Raw genomic sequence first — 23,427 nt, forward strand, 5'->3', positions numbered from 1 at the left:
GAGGCACCACTCACATCCAGAATGGAAAAGAACCAGGGGGAGGAGGAAGGGAGTGAATACTGCAACAGTGAAGAGAAAGGGATCTCTACTGTTATGGTAAGATTTTACACAATTGTACTATGTCCTTCCATTTCACTGCTGCAGTATTGCTTACAACAGGGAGAGTGCAAAAGCTAATGAAGAAGAGAGCGAGGAGGAAGGACCAGCAGAACCCTCTAGGAACCCATGAATGATGGCCCTAGCAAAACCAGATCTAGCCCTGTATATCACATCCAACTTACAGCACTTGGTAAAAGTATGCACAGAAGTCCAGGTAGTTGCCTCAAGAATAGAGCTGATATCTAAACCCTTGAAAAAAGCACCAGAAGAAGCCACAACCCTAATAGAATGAGGCTTAACCAAAGAAGGAAGGCTCTTGCCATAAAAACAACAAAAATACAACTTTAGATATCAAAGAAGAAATAATTTGCTTGGAAATAGCCAATCCCAAGATCTAGCATGAAAGGAAACTAAAAGCTGATAAAATTTGCAAAAAGCTTTGGTCTTATCCAATAAAATTTGAGTTGTCTATGCACATCCAAACTGTGCAAAATCTTCTCAATAGCAGACTGCGGAGAAGGGAAAAAAGTGGGCAAATTAATAGACTTAAGATACAACTCATTCACCACTGTGGGCATTAAGGAAGGATTAGTACGAAGGGACACCCTGCCCTTATGGAAAACTAAGAAAAGGGGAACAGCCATAAGGGCTTCAAGCTCAGACACCTGTCTGGCAGAAGTAAGGGCCAACAAAAGAACAGTCTACCAAGAACAATACTGCAAGGAAGCTGAAGCCGCAGGCTCAAAAGGAGCCTGAATCAATTTCTCCAGCCTTTAAGACATTGTTTAGCCTCAAATCTAGAGGCTGAAGAGGATGCTAAAGGCAGATAAGCAGAAACAGCTGACAAGTGGGCCTTAACAAAAGAATATGCCAACCCACCACTGAGCAATTCACACAAATAAGAGAACAAATAAGAAACAACAAAAGGAACAGCTACAAAAAGTAGACTCAAGTTATGTGAAAGACACCAAACAGAAAACCTCTTCCATTTGAATAAGTAGGATTTCCCAGTAGTGGGTTTCCTGGCCTCCTGCAAGACCCTAAGCACGTCCTCAGAAAACAGGTTGTCTATATGGAATCAAAATCTCATCACCCACAGTGTCAGTTGTGGGGTGGGACAGGTGGGAAAGGATGAGAGAACCCTTGTGTTATGTAAGTAGGTCCACCCTGTGAGGTAACTTGTGATAACTGCCCTTGGCTAAATGCAATAGAGGGAACCGATGCTATCTAGGCTAAAAGGGAAGCACCAGCAAGAGTTTGGGTGCATCCTGATTATCTTGAACAAGACTTTTGGAATAAGAGAAAGGGGAGGGAAGGCATAAAGAAAATCCCCTTACAGGAAAAAAAGAGGGTGTCCACCTTCCAGACATGGAGCTCTGGCACAAAAGAGAGGAAGTTGCCTGTTCAAAGGGAGGCAACTAGACCTACTTGAGGAGTACCCAACTGGTGGACAATGTCTAGAAACACATCCCTATGAATCATCCACTTGTGGGATTGTGATATGGACCTGCTCAGACAGTCTGACACAATGTTCTGACCTGAGGGAATGTAAACTGTCTGAAGTGTCACTTGATACTGGATAGCTGGCTCCCACACTTGAAGTGTTAACCTGCACAGGAGGTAAGACCTTGTCCCTCCCTTGCTTGATGACATACCACATAACTGTGGTATTTTCTGTCAGTACCATAGGGGCCCTGGAATTAAAAGAGGATGAAATGCTTGAAGAGCAAACAGAAGAGCTCTCATCTCTTTGAAAATGATATGGTCCTTCTTTTGCTGAAGCGACCAGAGGCTATGCACTTTTAGATAGCCAAAGGAAGCCTCCCATCCCACATCTGAAAAGTCAGTAAACAGATCGTGAAAGGACAGTGGAGGCTGAAAAGGAAGCCCTGGATTGAGGGACAACTGCCGAATCCACCACTGAATTTCCAGCTTGAGGCATAGAAGAACAGAGAGTATGAAATCTAGAGGATGAGAGTGCTGAAGCCAAACTGATTTTAGAAATCACTGAAGCACTCTCATGTGGAGTTTGGTTAGAGGGAGCACAGGAACAGTGGAGGCCATGAAACCCACAGCTCTTAGAAATTCCCTCGCTGTAACTGAGGCCAGAAGAAGGGATTGAAGGAAAGCAATGGAAGTTGAGGTCTTGGGAGGAGGCAAGAATGCCATCACTGGAACAGTCTTGATCCTGCATTCCAGAAACACATGATCCTATGAAGGAGTCAGAAAAGACTTTTGGAAATTTATAGTGAACCACAGGCTTTGCAAGAGGGAAATGGAAAACTGAAGATACTGCATTGGAATCTCTGGCAAGGTTGCCTGAAAAAGTAGGTCATCTAAGTAGGGAAAGACCAGTAATCCCTTTAGCCTGCAAAAAGCAGTGACAGGAGGAGGGAGGCATTTGGTGAATACCCTTGGGGCAGTAGAGAGACCAAAAGGCAAAGCAGAGAACTGAAAATCACAGGAAGTAACAGAAATGCAAAAACTTCTTGAAAAGGGGATGAATGGGGATATGAAGATAAGCATCCTTGAGGTCCAGAGGCACAAGAAAAGCCGAGGGAGTAGCAGCGGAAACAAAGTCTAAAGGGACAATATCCGAAAGGAAGGGACCTTCAGAAAGGTGTTTAGGTGAAAGAGATCCAGAATGGATCTTCAAGTGCCCTTTTTCCTGGGGACCAAGAACATTCTGGAATAAAACCCCTTTCCCCTTTGAGAAGCTGAGACTTCCTGAATAGTTCCCAGAATCAAAAGACCCTGACGTACCTCTGGAAAAAAAGCTAATTGTTCTTGAGGGGACTGAGGAATGCTTATGAAAGGGGAAACAAACTTCCAGACCATGTAGTACCGTTGATGAATGATAGAAAGAATCTGGGAATCTTGAATAATCTTTAACAGGAAGAGACAGGGAAAGAGAAAGAGGAATGTGGCTGAGAAGTACAAGATAGTCAGACAGCACCTGGTTTGTCAGGAAAAGGAGATTTCTGAGCTACAGACTTCTGGGTAGCCTTACGGAGGAGTGCAGTCATTAATGCCTATGAACAAAGGCCTGCTTATTAGGGTAATTCCTTTGGAATTTAGGTGCATGAGAAACAAAAATATATTTAGATTAGGAACTTGAACATATGAGCAGCAGCAGCAGTACCAAACAAATGCTTGTTATCCAAAGGAGCAGCAATTAACTTAGCCTTAATATCATTAGACAAAAGCTGTAGCTGAAGCCAAGAATATCTCCTCAGCACAGAGCCAAAAGCAGCAGCCCTAGAGTTGGCACCTGCTGCACCATAATTGCATTTAATAGAGTGGTGAGCTACCTGAGAAAAGGTCCCTCACAAGGAGAGAGCAGAAGTCTTCCCTTCAGTGTCAGAAAGGTCATAAATAACCTGACAGGCCTGAGACAGAAAAGCCAATATATATCTTGTCATATGGGTCTGATAACTGAAAGCCCTAAAAGCAAGAGTACCTGAGGTATAAACCTTACGCAGCCTTGCCATAACTCTGCAGTCTTTATCAGAAGGAAGCAACTTTGAAGAAGGCAGTAACTTTGATGGCTTGTCAGATGCCACAGAAGGGTCAGCACACAGATGCTTAAAAAGGAACTTGCAATCATCAAGCACCTTATAAAACTTATCAGCTTTTTTTGGGAAAAGGGTGTTGAGAATCAAGAACTTTAGATGCAGTAGAAAAGGCAGCCAGAACAAGAGCAACAGCAGGTCTAGGAGAGTCCATTTGCAGAAGCTCATAATGCCTCTTCTGAACCTCAGACAGCTGGGCACAATCCCTTTTGAAAAATTCCATCATTCTGGAAATTGTGTCCCCAAAGGAAATCTCCTTAAAAGGAGAGTCAGGACTAGTGGACTCCTCTTCCTCAGAACCATAACCTAAGAGAGAGAAGGAATCTGGGAAGAATAGGCAAGGGATTGTTCCTCCTCCTCAGAAGAATCATCTTGTTTCCTAGGCCTCATTAAAGGAGTAGAAGACCAAGGGGGGCTGGAACAAAAACTGTTTGAGGAGGCTTCAAAGCCATAAGGGCATTAAACTAACCCCGAGTGAAATTCTGCCACTCACTCTGAGGATCCTCAGAAGCAGGAAAAACATTGTTTAGTTTTTTTGTTTCTTTGTTAAGGGGACATCAGCCTTGTAAAACGTAGAAGGCTCAGACCCTGTACGGCATTCTATAATGGTAGCTGGCACCTCCTCCATAACCAAAATGTGAGGAACACTCCTAGGCCCTTCAATAATAATAAGCTGCGGTTCCCTTGAACATCCGAAGTGGGTGTCTGCAAGGCCTCCAGGGACATGTGTGAAGCTGGATCCATGCCAGCCTCTGAAGCAGTCACAGCAGAGGAATCCAACAAAGGAGGCTGGTGGTCTTCTGGGCCTTCACTAGCCTTGAGAGAGATGCCTGGCAGAGGCAGCACACCCCAAGAATCGGACCTAATTTTCTGGCCTTCTTTTTGGATGGCTGACCCTTGGAGCAGGAAGTTCCTTCCATAGCGTCTTTTGCCAAAACCTTAAGATGTTTGTTTTCTAAATACATAGCCAACAAGGAAAGCTGACCATGCAGAGTCTTCGGGACAAAATAAACACTGCTCGTGATGGTCTTTATGGGGACTCTGTCTCCCACACTAGCATTTACCCTTGCTAGATGACATGAACCCCACAAGCAACAAAGGAAAAAAGGATGAGAGCAAAACCCCAATGGGGCACTTAACTGAAAGATGGCTTAGTGAACTAGCAAACAAAGCAAGCGTTCAGACAGATGATGGAAGATGGTGTTCGGACTGGTAGCAAAGAAGTTCTGAAGATGGTATATCTAGATGCCATCTTTATGCCCTACCCTGTACGATGGGAGCATTTGTGTGACATACAGTGTACCCTTAGCAACCTAAAGGCTTTGGTATACTGGCTGGACGTCAGGCTGCCCTTGGCAGGGGATCCCTATTATAAGAATACTACAACAGTAAAATGGAAGGACATCACACTAGAACTGAGAATAAATGATATAAAAAAAAAGCTTGTACTCCAAACTACCCATGTGCCCAGCCAACTGCAGCACAAGAAATCTGGACAAAGCTTAAAATAATTGGGGGAACAAAGGCCACAAAATAAGGAAAAACTTGATATTAATATTAATATTTAATATTGCTCTTATAACCTTAGAAATTTGAACAGCATGTCTTGTGTTAACATGCATTTTCTGAAGGATGAAGTCTGAAACTCAAATTCATATCATTATTTAGTGACATGATTTGCCACAACACTTTGGGACAGACTGAGAATATGAAGCGAAAATCTGGACAGTTGAGATGTATGCTGGAGTGGTGTGCAGTCCCTTTAGGTGACAAAAAAGAATTGAGGAGGTAAGTCTAATTTCTATGCTTGTACACTTCCTTCTGTTAATCTCACAGACAGACAAACAAGAAACTGAAGTGGGCACAGAAAGGAAAGGCTTGGAGAAAATCACAGAATTTGCCCTCCAGTGGTTTCCTTTAGTCATATGAATTGTTTGGCAAAGATCCTTCTGATTACAATCCAAGTAGGATTTCTTGCTTTTTAGGCCAGATCAGATAAAGCATCAAACAATTGCTTCCTACATTTTTGCCAAAGGGTCTTAATAAAAATGACAAGAATTGATAAAGGATGGCAGACTTCTGGAGTCAAGGTCCAAGCAATAATGCCTGAAGTTACAAATGAAAAACTAAGTGGTCATGACACAAATATCTGTTAGGGCGATATTCCTGAAGCAAGAATACATTCTACCACAACCATAATGGATTGCACCTTTGATGGCAGCATTTTCCATTTGTAGTTTGCCCCACTATGGCAAAATATAATGCAGCTAGCAGTTCAGTAAAAGCTTAATAGTCAACTGTTTGCCATTCCTTCCCGACAGTAAATGAGACAAATTGCTATTTTGTTCCTAAACTCACAAAAGAAAGAACCTGAAGTGGAGGTGCACACATCTAGCTCATTCTCCTCTGGTTTGTTTCTGAAAAGAAAGCAAGATGGTGAATAAACTGGTTTAAGAAACGATGCTGCCATCACTTTTAGAAAGAAATACAGAAAGTGACATCCAGTCTTTGTGACAAACCAGATAAGGATCTGAAGCTCAGAGATCCAACAGGCAGAGGTGAAAGCCATCATTCAAAGTGCTTTCCAGAAGAACAAGTTCAAATCCACCAAACCTGCAAGTTCAAATGCAATGTGGTTCAGGTCCTTTCAAACATTTATTTATTTTATTTAACATTTGTTTACTGGAAAAGTCTGACTTGGAACAAAGCCAATTTTCAGCGGAGGCCCAGGGAGAAATGCTCCAGATGCATGTTTTTGTATTGTGGGAGAAACCGGAGTACCCGGAGAAAACCCACACGAACACAGCGAGGACATGCAGACTCTGCACAGAAGGCACTCCAGCAAGAACTGAACCGGAGGTGACAACACTACCACTGCGCCACCCCATGAACAAGAAGTTCAGGTCTCAAGGGGAGGGGTGGTCGTCAAAGACAGGCAGACATATGCATCCCCTTTAAGCAACTACTTTACCAACAAGTATTTGGCTGCAATTTTTTCCTCCACAAGGCTATGATGAGCAGAAACAAGCAACACATGCAACATGATAATTTAATAACTGACAGTCAAACCATACAACTGCCTAAGATACTTGAGAACATCTTGCAGTTGTACTGGGTGTAGCATGGAATAATTCTCTTCACAAATAAAGAATGACTTCTTTCATTTGGAAGAGTACATCTGTTGGGAGGAAAATTTCCCAGTGACATCAATCATTTCTAACTCCACATCAAAAATTCTGTAGGATCAGAAGATCTACATCAAATCCCAGGCTTTATAGCGGTCATCTCATCTGTGTAGGGAAACAACTACTGTACTTTAGTAGAACTGGAAAGATTTCCTATAATGTCAGTAACCTAACAGCCTGAAACCATACATATCTTGGTCACCAGGGGTGAGAAAAATTAGTTTGGGTCTTTCTTTCCTGTGCTTTGTGGATCAGGCACACAATCAGAGGGAATGGTAGGAAGACACAAGATGTAGAAGTTGGGGCAGACATCCAGTAGTTGAGATTATTGAACAGTGATCTTGTCAGGCATCTAGTATTATGATAAGTTATGCTTTTTGGCACTGGAGAAAGCGACTCTTGCTCTGCTCTACTGGCAGAAGGGAGAATTAAATTTTTATGGGTGGCCAAGAGGTTGACCTCTGGCATGTCCTACAAGGTTGACCTCTGGCATGTCCTACAAGGCTCCTAAATCTCTAGCTTCAGAACAAAAATGCAGTAGCATCTCAGCCAGTTCCACTTTGGCAGGAGTACAAACCACCAAAATAGTGCTAGCTCTGTCTGTGGCCCACTGCTAAACATGCAATACCCCTGCCATCCTGGTTGCTTAGGTACTACATGATAGACTAGTTATCAGTAAAATCAAGAGAGGCCCTGAAAGCAGCCTTCCCCTTCACAGCCAATAGGGCCAAGAGACATGCAAAAAGCTCTAAGTGAATGATGTGGAGCCCTATTCTGCACAGTGAATCACTTCCCATAAGTTGAAGGAAACAGAATGAGAGCCCCATGTCAATAGCACAGCATTCATTGTCACAATCTGTGATAGCTTCAGGTACAGAAAAAGGAGACCCCCCACCTTGAAGGTTGCTGCAAACAGACCACCACTCCAAGACTCTGCAATGGGGTTTTGAAATCAGAAGATCCATGAGAACGTGGTGGCACTGTACCCACTGAAATATGCACATCCGTAAAGGTGCAAATGCAAGTTCAGGTTTATTAAAGTGCTTGTAATCAAGTGCCCTACAAATAAAACCTGAAAAAGAGCAGACATAGCAGTACATGAAAACAGACTTTAAAATAAATGTTGTTCTTCTTCTTTCGGCTTTTCCCAGTTAGGGGTCGCCACAGTGGAACTCAGGTCCACTAATGATTGGCAGTAGATTTTTTACGGTTCCGAGGTGCCAGCTCAACGCCCAACCTTCAACGAAGGCACGCCCATTCACGCATGTCTTTCGAATGCCACACGACCGCGGGGAGGACATGCAGACTCCACATAGAAGGTGCTCCGAGAATCGAACGGGAGAACCTCTTGCTGTGAGGCGACAACGCTACCGCTGCACCACCACGGCTCTACAATAAATATGTGGGAAATAAAATCAAAACAAACAAAGTGAGTGCTGGATTAAACATCAACATTGGCTGTATACGATGGCCACTGTTGATGTGACACCCTGATCACATGTGCAAAAATGGAGGAAAAGGGTGTTGTGGATGGATGGATATGTTAAACTATACACATGAGTCTTAAAAAAAACTTTTTAAAAACCTGACAGAGCACAGCTCTTCCTAATCCACTGGAGAAAGAGGTTTCAGAGATATGTGGGAGTACCACATGTCATTAAACTTATTCTGGAAACCTCCAACAAACCCATGGACCTAACTAGCCAGTAGGGAATCAGAAGCTACTTAAGATATAGAGGACCCATGTCACATAGACCACATTACACTAATGGCAGAACTTTAAAGATAATTTAAGGTCACACTGGTGCCACTGTAGACCCCCTTAGAATCAGGGAGAAGTTCAGGGATGCTGATAAGCCCAGAAGACAGAAAAATCCAAACTTGAACTCTCTGCAGCACACTCACTGTAACTGCCAAACTCATGACCTCTTTCACTCTCTCCATGGCCAAAAAGCATAACTTATCATAATACTACATGCCTGACTGGATTCACTGTTTAGTAATCTGGATGTCTGCCCCAACTTCTAGAGCTAAGAACCCTTACCTGTCTGGGTTCTGGATGCCCCCCCCCAGGACATCATGTCATTTCAAGGATTAAGCAGGATGCCACCTGTGCCATCTTAGATAATTTTTGCCAAATGTATTCCAGTACGACCCCTGAAAGCTAAAAGAATAGCTATAAAGCTAGAGAAAGAGAGAGCAAAGAATAATCAGAAGAGGCAACAAGAAGAAAAAGGGCTTCACAACTGAAATGTGAGCAGTCCAAAGGCCTTAGCAATAGTAAGGGGAAAAGGCAGGAAAGAATTATGAATATGAGTACCTCACTTCAACCCTGGCTACCTCAAGTCAAAGACTATTTAGACAATTCTGAAACTATGCTCTTTTTTTCCCTTTTGCTTATTTACCTATACCTTTATCTGCCATAACAGGGACCTGGTTTTGATGGCTAATTCCTGTCACACCACGGCAGGAGAAGGTATTGAAAAAATTGCTTGTCATTCTGCATGATTATTCCCCTTTCCTCCATTTTCATAGACACTCCACTGGTAGGGTTCTCAGAGATTTGCTCCTTATCAAAAGGCTAAAATCAAAAAGTAAATTCTACCTGGTATGAGGGGGAAAAAAAACAACTCCAGAAAGGAAACGCCTACTTAATTGAATAATCCAAGAACACCAAGAACAATTAACGAATTAAGTCTTTAATTTGCAAGTAGCTTTTTGTCCTCAATAAAACATGGACTTCTTCAGAATAAAACAGCAATAGCCAGTGTTTACCTGTATACCAATACAATAAGAGTCAAGTGAAATAATTAATTGAAAAAAACACTTATTTAAAGGGAAATCTTACTGAAAAAAACAGGCAGAGTAAAACCATTGTTTTAATACTGTCATCTCAAAAACTGTGCAGGTAAATATTAAATACATAAATACAACAAATAAATTATTTAGAAAAATATTATAAAAAGCTGAAATATAATGAATGTATATGGATACAATAGCATAAGTAAAAACACAAATTTATGAATGAATAAATGTATGATGTTGAATAAATACTTGTATATATTTTAAACTACAAATTGAACTGTTCAAAATAGATCATAGCTTATTAGCTCTTTACTTTAGGACAGGAACCAAGGAAGTACAGTCATGAATGCTGGGGGAGTGTGTTGACTCTAACCTTAGCTACCATATCAATTCTCTTAATTCGATGCGTTCCATGTATTTCTGATATTCAGATGAAAACACATAGCGCCTTTCCCAGAAAAGCATCAATAATTTGCAAAAATGGGGGCACGTGCAGCCTCCATTGCCACGCCCTTTATCTGCTTGAAATCTCACCTTCAAACCAAATGTAGTTGTTCACCAATATTACCTTCAATATATTCCATTAATATCCTAATTTGCCTGTTGTCAAAAAATCAAATTAATCAATTAATGCCTCATAAAATAATTCTAACCCTATATCCTGGGGGATGCAGGAGAATACATCTAGACGTCGACAGGAAAACAATATTTTTGTCCCAGCAATCAAGTTTTAACTTTCCCACATAATCCCATGAGTCTCGAATCATGTGGGTATTTAAATTCTGCACAGATTTTATAATCCTATCCACCATTACTACAAGTGGATATGTTTTTGAGCCATCTGCTGAGATAACTGGCCTGAAAGGTGGGTTGACTAGGCTCTTGTGAATTTTTGGGATTCCAAAAATGACTGGTATTACTGGGTTAGGACTTTTCAAAAAATTGTACATATCAAGATCCATACCATGTTGAAATAGACTATCTTACAAATACTGGTCTATTTTGAAGTATGAAAGATTTATCTCATTGGTGGAGGTTGATATGTAGCAGCCTGTTTCATTTAAAATTTTTAATATTTCACCTGAGTAGTTTAGATTGTCAAATAAAACAAAACCCCCACACACCCTTGTGGGGCTTTATTACCCTAATGGAGTAATTCTTTTCAATCTCCTCCAGTAATTGATATTCATATATCTGCTCTAAGAGTTTTCTACTGCTTCAGTTTACTTCAAACACTAATTCAATTCAAAATAAATTCAATACAGTTTATACTTGGTTTAGTACCCACAGGATGACACTACTACATTAAGACAAAAATCAATATCATCTCCACTCACTGGGGCACCCACTGAACCAGTTTTCATAAATACTTGGTATAAATCTTGACCACTCCATAAACCTGAACTTCTGTAGTGAAACATTAATTTTTAGCTTTCTTAAAATAAAAGCTGCATACATTATAACCAATTTCCTTTCCCCTGAGGAAACAGTCAACAGTTAATAAAACATTCTTATTCCTTAGCTTCAATACACCCTTCTTCTTACATCCCTCTCTAATTCACAAACCATCTCTCTCTCTATAAAGGGTTCTTAATAAAATCCATAACTTCATTAATGTTTCACATACAAGACATCACTGGTATACCTTCATTAGATCTCAAGCTTTCTACCAAATTCAGAAAGAGGCACCTTTCGTTCTTTGCCTCCTTTACATACAAAATTCTCTTCCTTTCCTTCTGTTCTCCTTTGCCCATCAGCGTCTCATCAGTATTCATACTAAACTCATAACTCTGGTACAAATTTCTGCCCCCCTCCCCATTTACATTAGCTACAACTAAAAAAACATTCTATAAACTTGCCCCTGCAAAACTGAATCCCGTGCCTACTAAAATAAGAAATTTACATACACTTGCCCACTTTATAAAGCAACTTAATTCCCAACTAAATAAGTCATGTCAATGTAAAGACTATTACTATTTCCCTACTCTCTCTCCCAATCCCACTCATTCCCTTAAAATACAACCTACTCATATCTTATTTACTCTTTTCTTCAATCCCCAAAACATATAATTCTATTATAACACCCTTCTGACCTCCTCTTAGCTTATTTCTCTCAGTTCAGTACACAAAATGTGCCCATCCATGGGTCTATATTAGATAAACGAACACTTAAATGTTCGAATCTCTAAAAGTCAACCTTTAGAGATCGAACAGTTAAGTGTTCGAATATCTTTAAAAATTAAAAAAATAAATAAAACAAACAAAAAAACTAAAGGGTGTAAAGCAGGGGGGCAAGCCCCTCTGCACCCCCCACAGCCCTCGCAACTTAAATATACCAACTCCAAGATCGCACTACAGTGTAGGGAATGGGAAATTTCCTGTTTCCGCTCTGCCGTGCACTGAAGTGCGATCTCGGAGTTTGTATATTTAAGTAGGGGGGTGTGGGGGCTTGTCCCCCTGCTAAAACCCTTTCAGTTTACCTTTTTTTTTCTTTTATTACATTTTCGAACACTTAAATGTTCAATCTCTAAAGGTCGACCTTTACAGATTCGAACATTTAAGTGTTTGTCAATGAAATATAGACCCCCTATCCACACCATTAAAATAAGTTCAAGTCTAATTATATTGTGATTAACTTGTCTGTACACTTTGTATTTCATCTAAGTACAACAATTTTTCATTTTGTATACTAGTACATCCTCCTGCTAATTTAATATCCTTTACAAAAGCTTGCATACAAAATCCTTTTTTAACATTTCAATTAACAGTCATTTAATCAATTAATTTGCTCTACTACATGTCTGATGTGCATTCCTACCTAAGCTTCTGTGCAAACTCAGTTTTATTTTTACACTTCTATTTTTTTGTGTTATGCACTGGGCAAAGTATTCATTAGTATTCTTTTGCATCACTGAACATTTCTCATACTGAAATGAGATGTTCTGTTTTAAGCAGACATCTCGCAGTATTATACAATGTTTTATGTTTTATGGTCCACAGATACCTACTCTTAATGCCTTCTGGGTTGGGTCACAGCTGAAAAAGGCCCTGGGCCAGTCATTTGATTAATAAATAATAAATTAAATGTATATACTATTACATGCACATGAGGTACACAGCAACACCAAATGCCACATAGCAGATTACCACTTGAAAAGGAAATATAAACATTAAGAAGTCCAAGATGGATTATGTGTTTGAAGAATCATCCTTAAAGTAAGGTAATAATAGTACAGCTAAGACAAGTACAAGAGCTAGCTTAAATTATCAGCAATATTTAAGCAGGTTAGTGCCTTGAAAAGGGTATAAACCTTACCATTTTCATCTACAGCAAGTACACTTGCTCCTTTTCCTAATAGTTCCTGAACAACTAGTGTTAGTCCATTGCGAGCAGCAACATGCAGAGGCCTTGAAGAAAAAAAAAAAACGAATTTCAGAGCAAGATAACAGGAAACGTGCAACATTTTCCTGCTAATATTTTACTTTATGATTGCTTGCCTCTAGTCACTACAACAGTTTTGTAAATAACATTCAACCCTATTATGTTTTCTGAAGGTTAACCACAGTCAACACATCCTAGGAATCCTACTATTCCGAGTCTTCTAAAGCCCCTGTAAGCTACGCTTGCATCTGGTTCAATGCTGTAGTCACACAGAGAATTGTGTGGGAAATGACACATCAGGAACAGTAAATCAACTTGTTGCAAATGTAAGCCATCCATACCTCTCAACCTGCTACTGCAAGAAATTGGGACAAAGCCTAAAATAGTGTATGGGGGGCACAGGCCCAAAAATAGGGAGAGATTTTTAAATACTGCTCTGATAAACTTTGCTAGAACAGGATTTATATTAGCATGCATTTCCTGAAGGCTATAAAGTCTGAAACTGCAATTTATGTCATTTATTGACTTCAGTCCTCAGTGATTTGCCAGAAAATCACAAATTTTATGTGGAACAGATCAAACATATGAGGCAAAAATCTGGTCAGTTGAGTTTATGGAGCCACCATATACGCAAAACCATTCATTTTTCAGATTGTAACTTGCATTACCAGGACCCAGTGCCTCTTTTAACTGCTGCTGACAGCTATTCTACTAAAACATGCACCATTCAGCTCTGCCAACAAGGTGCAATTTAATCTTCACTTACATTCAAATCTCCAAAGCACAGATACAATATTTAGGCACAAAGTTGCAGACACAGTAAAGCATACATCGTTAGTAAACAAATAATATAACAGAAACAAATAAAACAATGACAGTTAAAAAGCTGCAGCCACTTATGCAATGAAAAAAAGAAGCAAAAATCAAAACATAAATGAAGGTGCCAAGTTAAGTGAACCAAGAAACTCAATAATTACTGAAATAAGGAACCACTGACAAAGATAAAAATAGCAGGAAGAAAAAATATTAGAAAGCTGGAAAGACAAGTTGACTCAGATAGTTTGGGTCTTGATGCAGAGAAAGCATTTTGCAGAGTAAGATGGGAATTTACGAGTAGAACGATTGAAGCATTTGCATTCCCTGATAGAATTATAAGGTTAATTAGGAGGATATATGAGGGATCGGAGAAGAAAATTAAAGTGGGTGGGGTGGGGTCCTTTCTGATGATCTCTCCTTGAGCAGAGGAATCCAGGCAGGGGTGTCCTCTCTCCCCTTTATTTGCATTACATTTAGAATCATTGGCAAAGAAAATAAGGGAGTTCGAAACTCAAGGATATAATTGGTATGGTAGTCAAGAAAAGCTGGCTCTGTTTGCAGATGACATTATTTTATACCTGACAAAACCAGGAAGGGACATTACACTGCTGTGGAACATACTGAAACAGTTTCAAACCTTTTCAGGATACAAAATTAATGAAGCAAAAACAAAAAGTTATGTACTCACCATAACATTCGATATATGTAGTCCATCTCGCCTCACATTCTTACCCGAGGGATCGGAGCCGAACCTTGGCTCCGACTCAGCCATACTCTAGCTAGAAGTCTTTCAACTGGCTGGGTTAAGAGGTATCCCATACTGCACTGCTCCCTTTCCCCAGATCTTGTTTGCTGCAAGCTCAATCACACAATCACTCCCCTTCATCCATGTGACACAAAGAAGGAAAAAACATTCCAATACTGAAAGGAGTACTGAAACCAGAACTAACCTTTAGGTCCTCCAGGATGGGGGATGGAGGGGAGGGGGGTTAGTAAGAATGTGAGGTGAGATGGACTACATACATCAAACGTTATGGTGAGTACATAACTTCTTGATATTATGTAGTCTAATCTCGCTTACATTTTTACCCGTGGGACAGTGTCCCCAGCACCTGAACCCTGGGAGGCTCAGTGGAAAATACTCCTGAGCACTGTGGAACCAAAGGAAGATACCAAATCCAATTTGTAGTGAGTAATAAAGGTGTGAGGAGATGCCCATGTAGCGGCAGCACAAATATCATCCATAGACATCCTGGCCTGAAATGCTGTAGAGGTAGACATAGATCGGGTAGAATGAGCCTTCACTCAAATGGTAAATCCTTACCACCTGAGGCATAAATGAAGGAAATACAACCAAAGATCCATCTAGACAAAGTTACTTTGGAAACAGGAGACCCAATTTTGTTTTCTGAAAATGAGACAAACAGCTGGTCTGATTTTGTAAGATCCTTCGTTCTATGTAAATAAAAGCGCAACTACCTGCGAACATCCAACTGGTTAAATTTGAACTCTGCCCTATTAGAGAATTCTGGAAAAACTACAGGCAGTTCAATGGACTGGTTGACATTACTAACCAAAGCCACTTTTGGCATAAAGGAAGTGGTTTGGTCTGAGGGAAACCCTGTCCCTGTGAAAAATCAAGTACAGCGTTCTTACTGACAAGGCTTGGAGCTCTGAGACACGTCTGGCTGAAGTGATGGCTACCAAGAAGATAGTTTTCCAAGTCAAATATTTCATGTCACAAGTAGCTGCAGGCTCAAAGGGGGAAGTGGTGAGGCATTGTAGCACAAAATTTAGATGCCAATGAAGGCATAACCGGTTCAAAGACTGGAGGGCAAAGCAGCACAGTGCCCTTCAAAAAAGTCTTACAAAGTCTATGTGCCATTAAACTGGGTTCATTGGCAACGTGAAAAGTGGAAATAGCTGCCAACTGGACCTTTATGGTAGCATCTGCTGAGCCTTGATTGAAAAGCATGGAAAGAAATTCCAGAACTGAAGAGATTGGGGCTGTGTAAGGATCAATTTGCCTTTCATGAGCCCATACAGAGAATCTTTTCCATTTACTGGAATAAATCTTCCTGGTTGAAGGCTTATGGGAAGAAGACAGAATATGAACCACTTCCGGAGAAAAGCGATGAAACCTGATCAGTGATGGAAGTGGAGTAGCCAGGCTGTCAACCGGAGGGTTTGAAGAGAGGGATGGAACTGCCCTGCCATATGAGTCAGTAGGTCTGGTTGTGGGTCCAGAATCCAGGGTGCGTCCATAAGATAGGGATGGAGAAAGGGGAACCAAATTTGACGACGCCAGTGTGGAGGAATCAGAATCATTTTGCTTCCCAAGGATTGTGCTTTCTGAATAACCTTTGTCAGAGGAACAGGAGGGAAGGCATATAGTAGACCGGGGGGCCAATCGTGGACCAGAGCATCCCTGCGTGACTCCCCCTGAGGGGGAATAAGGGTGAAGTAGCTGCTGCACTTGGTATTAAGGGGATTGGCAAATAGGTCGCAGCAAGGTTGACCCCATCTGCGGAAAATCTGCTCCACAACTTGACTGTTCAGGGACCACTCGTGAGGCATAAGAATAGCTCTGCTCAACCTGTTGGCGATCACACTGGACTTCCCCAGAATGTGTGTTGCTACAAGAAAATGTTGGGAAGACACTGCCCACTGCCACACTCGCATGACCTCTTTGCAAAGGGGGTAAGATCTGGTTCCGCCTTGTTTGTTCAGATACCACACCACCGACATATTGTCTGAGTGGATCGCAATAGTCCCGAGAGGAAGAAAGCTGTGCAGTGCTTGCAACGCTAGTAGCACTGCTCTCATCTCCAAGACATTGATATGCAGATGCATCTCGTATTCTTGCCACATGCCTTAGACTGTCCTGCCGAGATAATGCCCCCCCCACCCAAAGTGGGAGGCATCCGTGGTCACTGGGGCAACAGGAGGGGATGGAATGAAGGGTTTCCCCGCATTGAGGTTGCTGGTGTGAAGCCACCAGCGTAGATCCTGCTTGCACCTGTCTGTGATCATTATGAGATGAGAAAGCGGCATATTTTGTAGAAATCACTGGGCGAAGAGCATCCACTGAAGGAGCCTCATGTGTAGCTTCGCAAGAGGGACCAGAATAACTGTTGAGGCCATCGTCCCTAATAATTTCAGAACTGTTTTTGCCTTCACTTTCTTTAAAGGGAGCAATGCGTTTAACCTGTTGTTGCAAACCTTGAATCCTTTCTTGAGGTAAAAATGCCCTCATGCGCACGGTGTCTAACTCAGCGCCTATAAAGGTGACACGCTGTGAGGGTGATAAGGCAGACTTTTCCCAGTTTACAGTGACACCCAATTGTTGACACAGATTGATCGTGGCGTCTCTGGTCTGTAGTAGTACATGCCTGGCGGTGGCAGAGAGGAGCCAATCATCAAGGTACGGAAACACTTGGAATCCCTGACATCTCAAGTGAGCTGTCACCACTGCCATGCATTTGGTGAACACCCTGGGAGCTGTGGTGAGACCAAAGGGCAGGGCTCAAAATTGTAAATGACTGGCTCCCAGCCAGAAGCATAGGTGACTTCTGCATGTCCTGTCCATTTTTATATGGTAGTAAGCATCCTTGAGGTCGATGGAGCACATCCACACTTCTTTTCCCAACAATGGGAGAATAGATTGCGATGTGACCATTCGGAACTTGGACTTCTTCACGTGGAGGATTAAGCGGCTGAGATCCAAGATGGGTCTCAGGTCCCCTGTTCTTTTTGGCATCAAAAAGAATCTAGAGTAAGTCCCTAATCTGAGCTGGTCTGAGGGGACATGCTGGATGGCTCCTTTTTCTAGCAGCTTTTGAATTTCTGAAGCTGCGGAATCCCTTTGATTGGGTGGAACATCTGGGATTCTTTTGATCGTCGGGGGGGGGGGGTGGAATGTGATATCCTCCGGAAATAATTTTTAATACCCACTGGTCCTGAGTGATACGCTGCCAGGCTTCTGGGTATAGTGAGATGCGACCCCCGACTGGCTCCGGAGAAGAGCAGTCGCGCCTCAAATCAAGAGCGCTGGTAGGAAGGACCATGAAAGGAATCGCTGTCTCCCTGGTTACGCGGGCCTCCTCTGCATCTAGGGCAACGTCTACCTGAGTTGCCACCCCCTCCCCTGCCCCTGCAGGGGGATTCATTTTGTATGTCAGGAAAAAATCTCTGCGATTTCTTGAACCACATTTTCCCACCCCTCTGGCTCTTGGGATAAGGTCTAGAAGGCATGGAAAAACAGACTCCCACGGCAGACAGAGTTTTACCCTCTTGCTCGGACCTAGTGAGAGTGTCTTTCACCTTGGTTCTGAACAAGGAGGAACCATCAAAAGGGGCGTTGGTGAATGTAGACTTAAAGGCCTCCACGAAATTAGAAAGGCGCATCCGGGAGTGTCTCCTGAGAGAGACTCTGGAACTCGCTGCCTTACTCGCTCCTGTGGCTGTGTAGGAGATCAGCCTCATGGAGGAGTTAGCTATAGAATTTAAGGTAGACATCTGAACATTGACCTTCTGAGCCACTGCGTCAGATATCTTACCTTGCAGAGTATCTCCAAGCTCTTTCAGGAGATCTCTTTGGAGCCTTGTAAAATGTGATAAGTCATTCAGCGACCGCAGAGTAAAGGCCGCTGAAGAAAACATATGCTTCCCATATCGGTCCATGGTCCTAGACTCCTTGTTAGGGGGATGGACGGTAGATGAAGTCTCAGCCAGTTCCTTCTTGGTGGAAGCTGCCACCACCATGGCATCTATTGGGCCGCCTTTCGTAAGAAAGTCTTTGTCAGCAGGGGAGGACAGAAATTTATTGGGTCTCCTGGGGACTGGTTCCACAGTGTCAGGGGTTTCCCACACCCTACGACAAACCAGATCCAGGAGTTCATCGAAGGGTGGAGAGACCCAGGAGGCAGAAGGCTGAGCCCCAAAGGCCTTCAGGAACACTGACTCCTCTTCAGAGGGGGGATTTGACGGTCAGTCGCCTCTCTGTTTCAAGATCTCTAGGATATCAGAAAAGCAGATATCCACAGAGGATGACTTGGGGGACCCCTCTGATTCCTCGAGGTCAGTGTCTGATGTGACAGACTCTTCCTGGGAGTCTAAGTGCTTCCTCTTGCACATTCTTTTTCTGGGGGGCTCCTCAGGCACAAACTCTGGTGAGCCCTCAGAAAATGGGGGAACTACTCAAGGGTGTCTCCTGAGGCCTTGGGTCTCTGCTGTCCAAAGACAGAGGGCAATCAGAGACTGTTACCGGGGCTGGAGGGGGAAGAGTGTCAGAACTGTATGATGCAGCTGAGGACCTGGCCAGCACGCTCCGCATGACCTCGAAAGCTGGTCCCCCCAGCTCCGAAGATCGACTAATGGTGGAATCTCTCGGAGCAGAGGGGACAAGGCCCGAAGCAAGAGTCTGGCTCACTCGAGCCGAAGCACCGAGTGGGAGGCTGGGAGCCGAAGAGCCTTCGGGTCCGATCGAGGAACCATGAGTCCTGGACCCCGTGGACGGAGCCGACGGGGTCGGAGCTGAGATCGGAGCCAACAAGCCGGGATGGGCCATCGGAGCCGACCTAGAAGCATCATACGGCACCGACTGCTCTGCCTCTGAAGGCTGGGATTTGCTCGGAGGATCTATCGATGATGGATGGGTGACTGGCTCCAGAGCTGACTGGGCTGGAGCCGAAAGCAATTTAGCCAGCACCGGTGATTGGAGCAGTCTCTGCACCACTCTATCCACATCTACATCAGAGAGTGTCCTGGAGGACCTAGAGGACAAGGTGAGAGATCTAGACCTCCTCTCAGAAGGAGACCTGCGAGGAGGAGAGACCGGTCTAAAAACTGGAGACCGGCTCCGAGCTAGCCTCTCCGTAACTGGCTCTGAAAAACTGAGAGCCGATGTAGGACCTGTAGCTTCAGAAACTTCCTTCGGCACCAAAGACAGGGGAGCCAAGGATGCCACAGTAGATTTGGTAACTTTCTCAGGAGGCTCCAATAGTACAGGCGGAGCCGGAGAACGTTTCTTTGCTTTAGATGTTTTGGCAGGAGAGGACTTAGCACTAGAAGACCTCTCTAAATCTTCCTCAAAGGAGGGTTTCAGTAGACCCTTCAGTATCAGCTTGTTCTTCCATTCTTGAAGAACACGGGGGCTGAACGCATGACAAAAAGCACAAGATTCCTGAAGGTGTATAGCCCCCAAATAATAAACACATACAGAGTGCCCATCGGTAATAGCCATCTTGTACCCACATTTAGTACACTTCTTGAAGCCTGAAGGCTTATGTTCTTTAGTATCTTTAGACATAGTAGGCAGGATACTAAATACGACACCACAGACTAACCAGCAAAAAGCGCGGTAACAACTAAAACTACAGACAACACACCAGGACCTATAATTCAAATGGTCCTGAAGGACAAACAACACTAAGAAGGACTAGGTCCTCTAACTTAAATGGTCCTAGCCCGGACGGGATAGGTACCTAAGCACAAGACAACACAGAAGGGAAACAGACAACCAAGGGAGGACTAGGTCCTCTAACTGAAATGGGTCTAGCTCGCAGGGAGGTAGCTGACGGGATACCAGTAAAGTAGATAAAGAAACAAAAGGAGCGCAAAACCTGCTTAACAACCACAACACACGCAGATACAGCTATGAAAATAGCTTTTGGAGCAAAAAATTAGTCAATTAAGACACAAAAGTAATACTTAGTCACAGCCAAGAGCGAGACCATGTCTGAGCTTTGCGAGCGGCAAATGATTTCTGGGGAAAGGGAGCAGTGCAGTATGGGATACCTCTTAGCCCAGCCAATTGAAAAACTTCGAGCTAGAGTATGGCCGAGTCGGAGCCGAGGTTCGGCTCCAAACCCACAGGTAAGAATGCAGGCAAGACTGGACTACATAACATCAAAAGTTATGTACCCACAAATGAATTGGTTCAGCAATATTCATGGGGACATGATAAGATGAAATATTTGGGAGGGCGGATTAAAAATAATACTGCTGTGGCAGCTAAAGATATGTGGAAAGAGACTAAGCAAAAGATAATACAAAAACTGAGAAAACTGAAGCTCTATTATATGGCTATTGACAGTAAGATACAAACAGTTACAATGTTTTTAGTCCCTTTAGTGTTATACACTGGTCAGCCATATTTTTACCAATCAGAGGAGAAGTTGTATATAGCATTTAATAAAGAGCTGAAGGATTTTATATGGGAGGGGAAGATGGCATGAGTCAAATGGGATAAGCTTATTCTTCCAATAGAACATGGCAGATTGGGATTACCTGAGTTGAAGGAGTATTTCAGAGCAACACAGTTAAGGCTCCTATACATAGCACAAGCAGAAATTCAAAGTGGAAAAAGATGATGCTGAAACAAAGGGGAAGCTCAAGTAACAGGGAGAGACTGGGATTTTGGATGCAGACCTTTAAGGAGAACAACAATAATAATACAGAATATTATATTCATAAAGTAGCAGAAGGTCTTCTAAGAACTAAGCCAAGGAAAGGAGATTCTGCCGATAGGGATGACTGCAATTAAGGATACAGACAATAGGCAAGAAGGAATATATTGGAGAAAACTGGCAAAGGAACCAAGATACTCGAGAGCAAATAACTAGAGGGGGAAAGGTAACAGAATGGGAAGATGCCAAGAACTTATTTGAAATGCAGGCTAAAGATTGCCTTCCATATCAAGGATTGACATCAGAGTATAGGCAAAGAGAAAGAAATAGAGGGGCCCTAAATGAAAGACCAATGCTGGTAGAGTTTTTAGCAGAATCTAGAACAGACATTGCCATTAAGAAAGGAATAAATTAGTACAGCATATCAAATATTGCATGATAATTATAAGAATCAATTAGAGGAGGTTAGGAAAGACTGGGAAGACAGATCAGATAAACAATTCACAAAGAAACAATGCGGGGTTGTATGTATGTCTCCCAAACATGCAACAAAATCTAGAAAATTTCGGATATTTGCCTGGAAGTGCTTACGCAGGTATTTTTATACCCCAAGCAGACTTCAAAGAATTTTTCCTGAGGTAGACAGCAAATGTTGGAGGTGTGATGGGGCAGAGAGAGAGAGAACTGGGGACACATTTTCTGGGAGTGTAATGAGTTAGTAGACTTTAAAAGATTCCCTGCAGACTGCTCTGTTGGAAATGCTGCATGAGCAAGTTGGAGGGACTAGGGAAATGATTTTTTGAGCTATGATACAAACATTGAATCGACTAGATATAGTAAGGCCTTACTGAGTTTAATTATGATGGCTGCCAAAAAAGCAATTACTAGAAAATGGAAATCAAAGTCTAAACCAACTTTACTAGAAGAAGTGAAGATAGTAACAGTGTTAAAACAACTGGAACTGGGATCTTTAGAACAGAGTGAGGAGGAAATTACACAAGAAAAAATGGGAAATGTGGAATCAATGCATGCAGAGGAGGAACAAAGTTTAAAGAAGGCAGGATTTGAATGAGCTATACAATGGTTGACTAACAATGACTGGATATGTTAAGAGTGATGTAAATGTTTACACCTACAGTTGTGTCGGCACGGTTTGGAATGTATAATGTTTGCAATGGAGATTGTGTTGTTATGGTTTACTGTCATTTATATAAATGTAACATAGCCTATGTCATACACGGCAATTTAATAAAGATGTTTCTTGTTAAAAAAAAAAAACCTGACTCAGCACTAATTCTTCAGCAAATCACTCTCTTTAAGCAACAGGAGAGTCCTGCAGATAATGTCCTGTTAACTAAAACCCAAAGAAGCTCCAATGGTATGACCATCACCCCAACATAACAACACTCCTTTCTCTCCAGATCATGACCTTCAGGTAGGGAAGCAAGCTATGAGAACATGGGAACAATAATAGGCAAGCAATCACAAGAACCATAATATGCCCAGCCATATACATTTTCTTAGGTTCACAGGCAAGTACTAGGCTAACTGTGGGCTATTTTCTCTTTTTGTGCTTAAAATAACCTATCCCATTTGGTTATACATTGGCATTAACTATACGACACTGCCTAATGAAATTACTGGGATTATACCACAAATGACTTGAGGGGACCCATGTATAGGATAAAGCATTTAAGAGCTGCCTCTGTCCATTAGTAGTACATGAGGCAGTCTTGGGGTAAATTTTCTATTTCCCATTCGCAGAGATAAGTTGCACTTGAGCATGGACAGGGATGAACTTTGTTTTATATGGATAGGGAGTTTATTGTATAGCAGCGGTATCTTCTGCAAGATATACCTGTACCTCTAAACAGTTCTGTTAATGTTGCAGAACAGGTTTAGATCCCTAGATCAAGTATTTCTGACCGTGTAAATCCATCTGTAATGGGTCCAAGGATGCCTTGTATATCAGACACAGGTTATCTCTTAGCAGTCTGTAGTATACAGAGTATAGTGACAGGGCCATATGGGCATGCTGTTTAGACCTTGTATTCTTTTAGTAAGGTATCTCTGTGGGTGTTCCAATTGTTGCATGTGTCTGGGCAGATACATGCCAAAGGGGGAATTATATTCAATGACTGACCTAACAATGCTTGCTC

The 23,427-nt window shown here is 42.3% G+C and overlaps 1 protein-coding gene across 1 annotated transcript in view; it reads right to left on the reverse strand.

Annotated features, from left to right (window-relative positions):
* Positions 1-23,427, reverse strand: part of ANKRD28 (ankyrin repeat domain 28) — a gene marked incomplete in the record, with an annotated part of 2,819,689 nt that overhangs the window by 61,262 nt on the left and 2,735,000 nt on the right. The window contains 1 exon segment of the mRNA XM_044066773.1: positions 12,978-13,069. Coding sequence (XP_043922708.1) covers positions 12,978-13,069 — 92 coding nt within the window.

The sequence above is a fragment of the Protopterus annectens genome, chromosome 3.part1 (assembly GCF_019279795.1).
Source record: "Protopterus annectens isolate FY-2018-M chromosome 3.part1, PAN1.0, whole genome shotgun sequence".
Classification (NCBI taxonomy): domain Eukaryota; kingdom Metazoa; phylum Chordata; order Ceratodontiformes; family Protopteridae; genus Protopterus; species Protopterus annectens.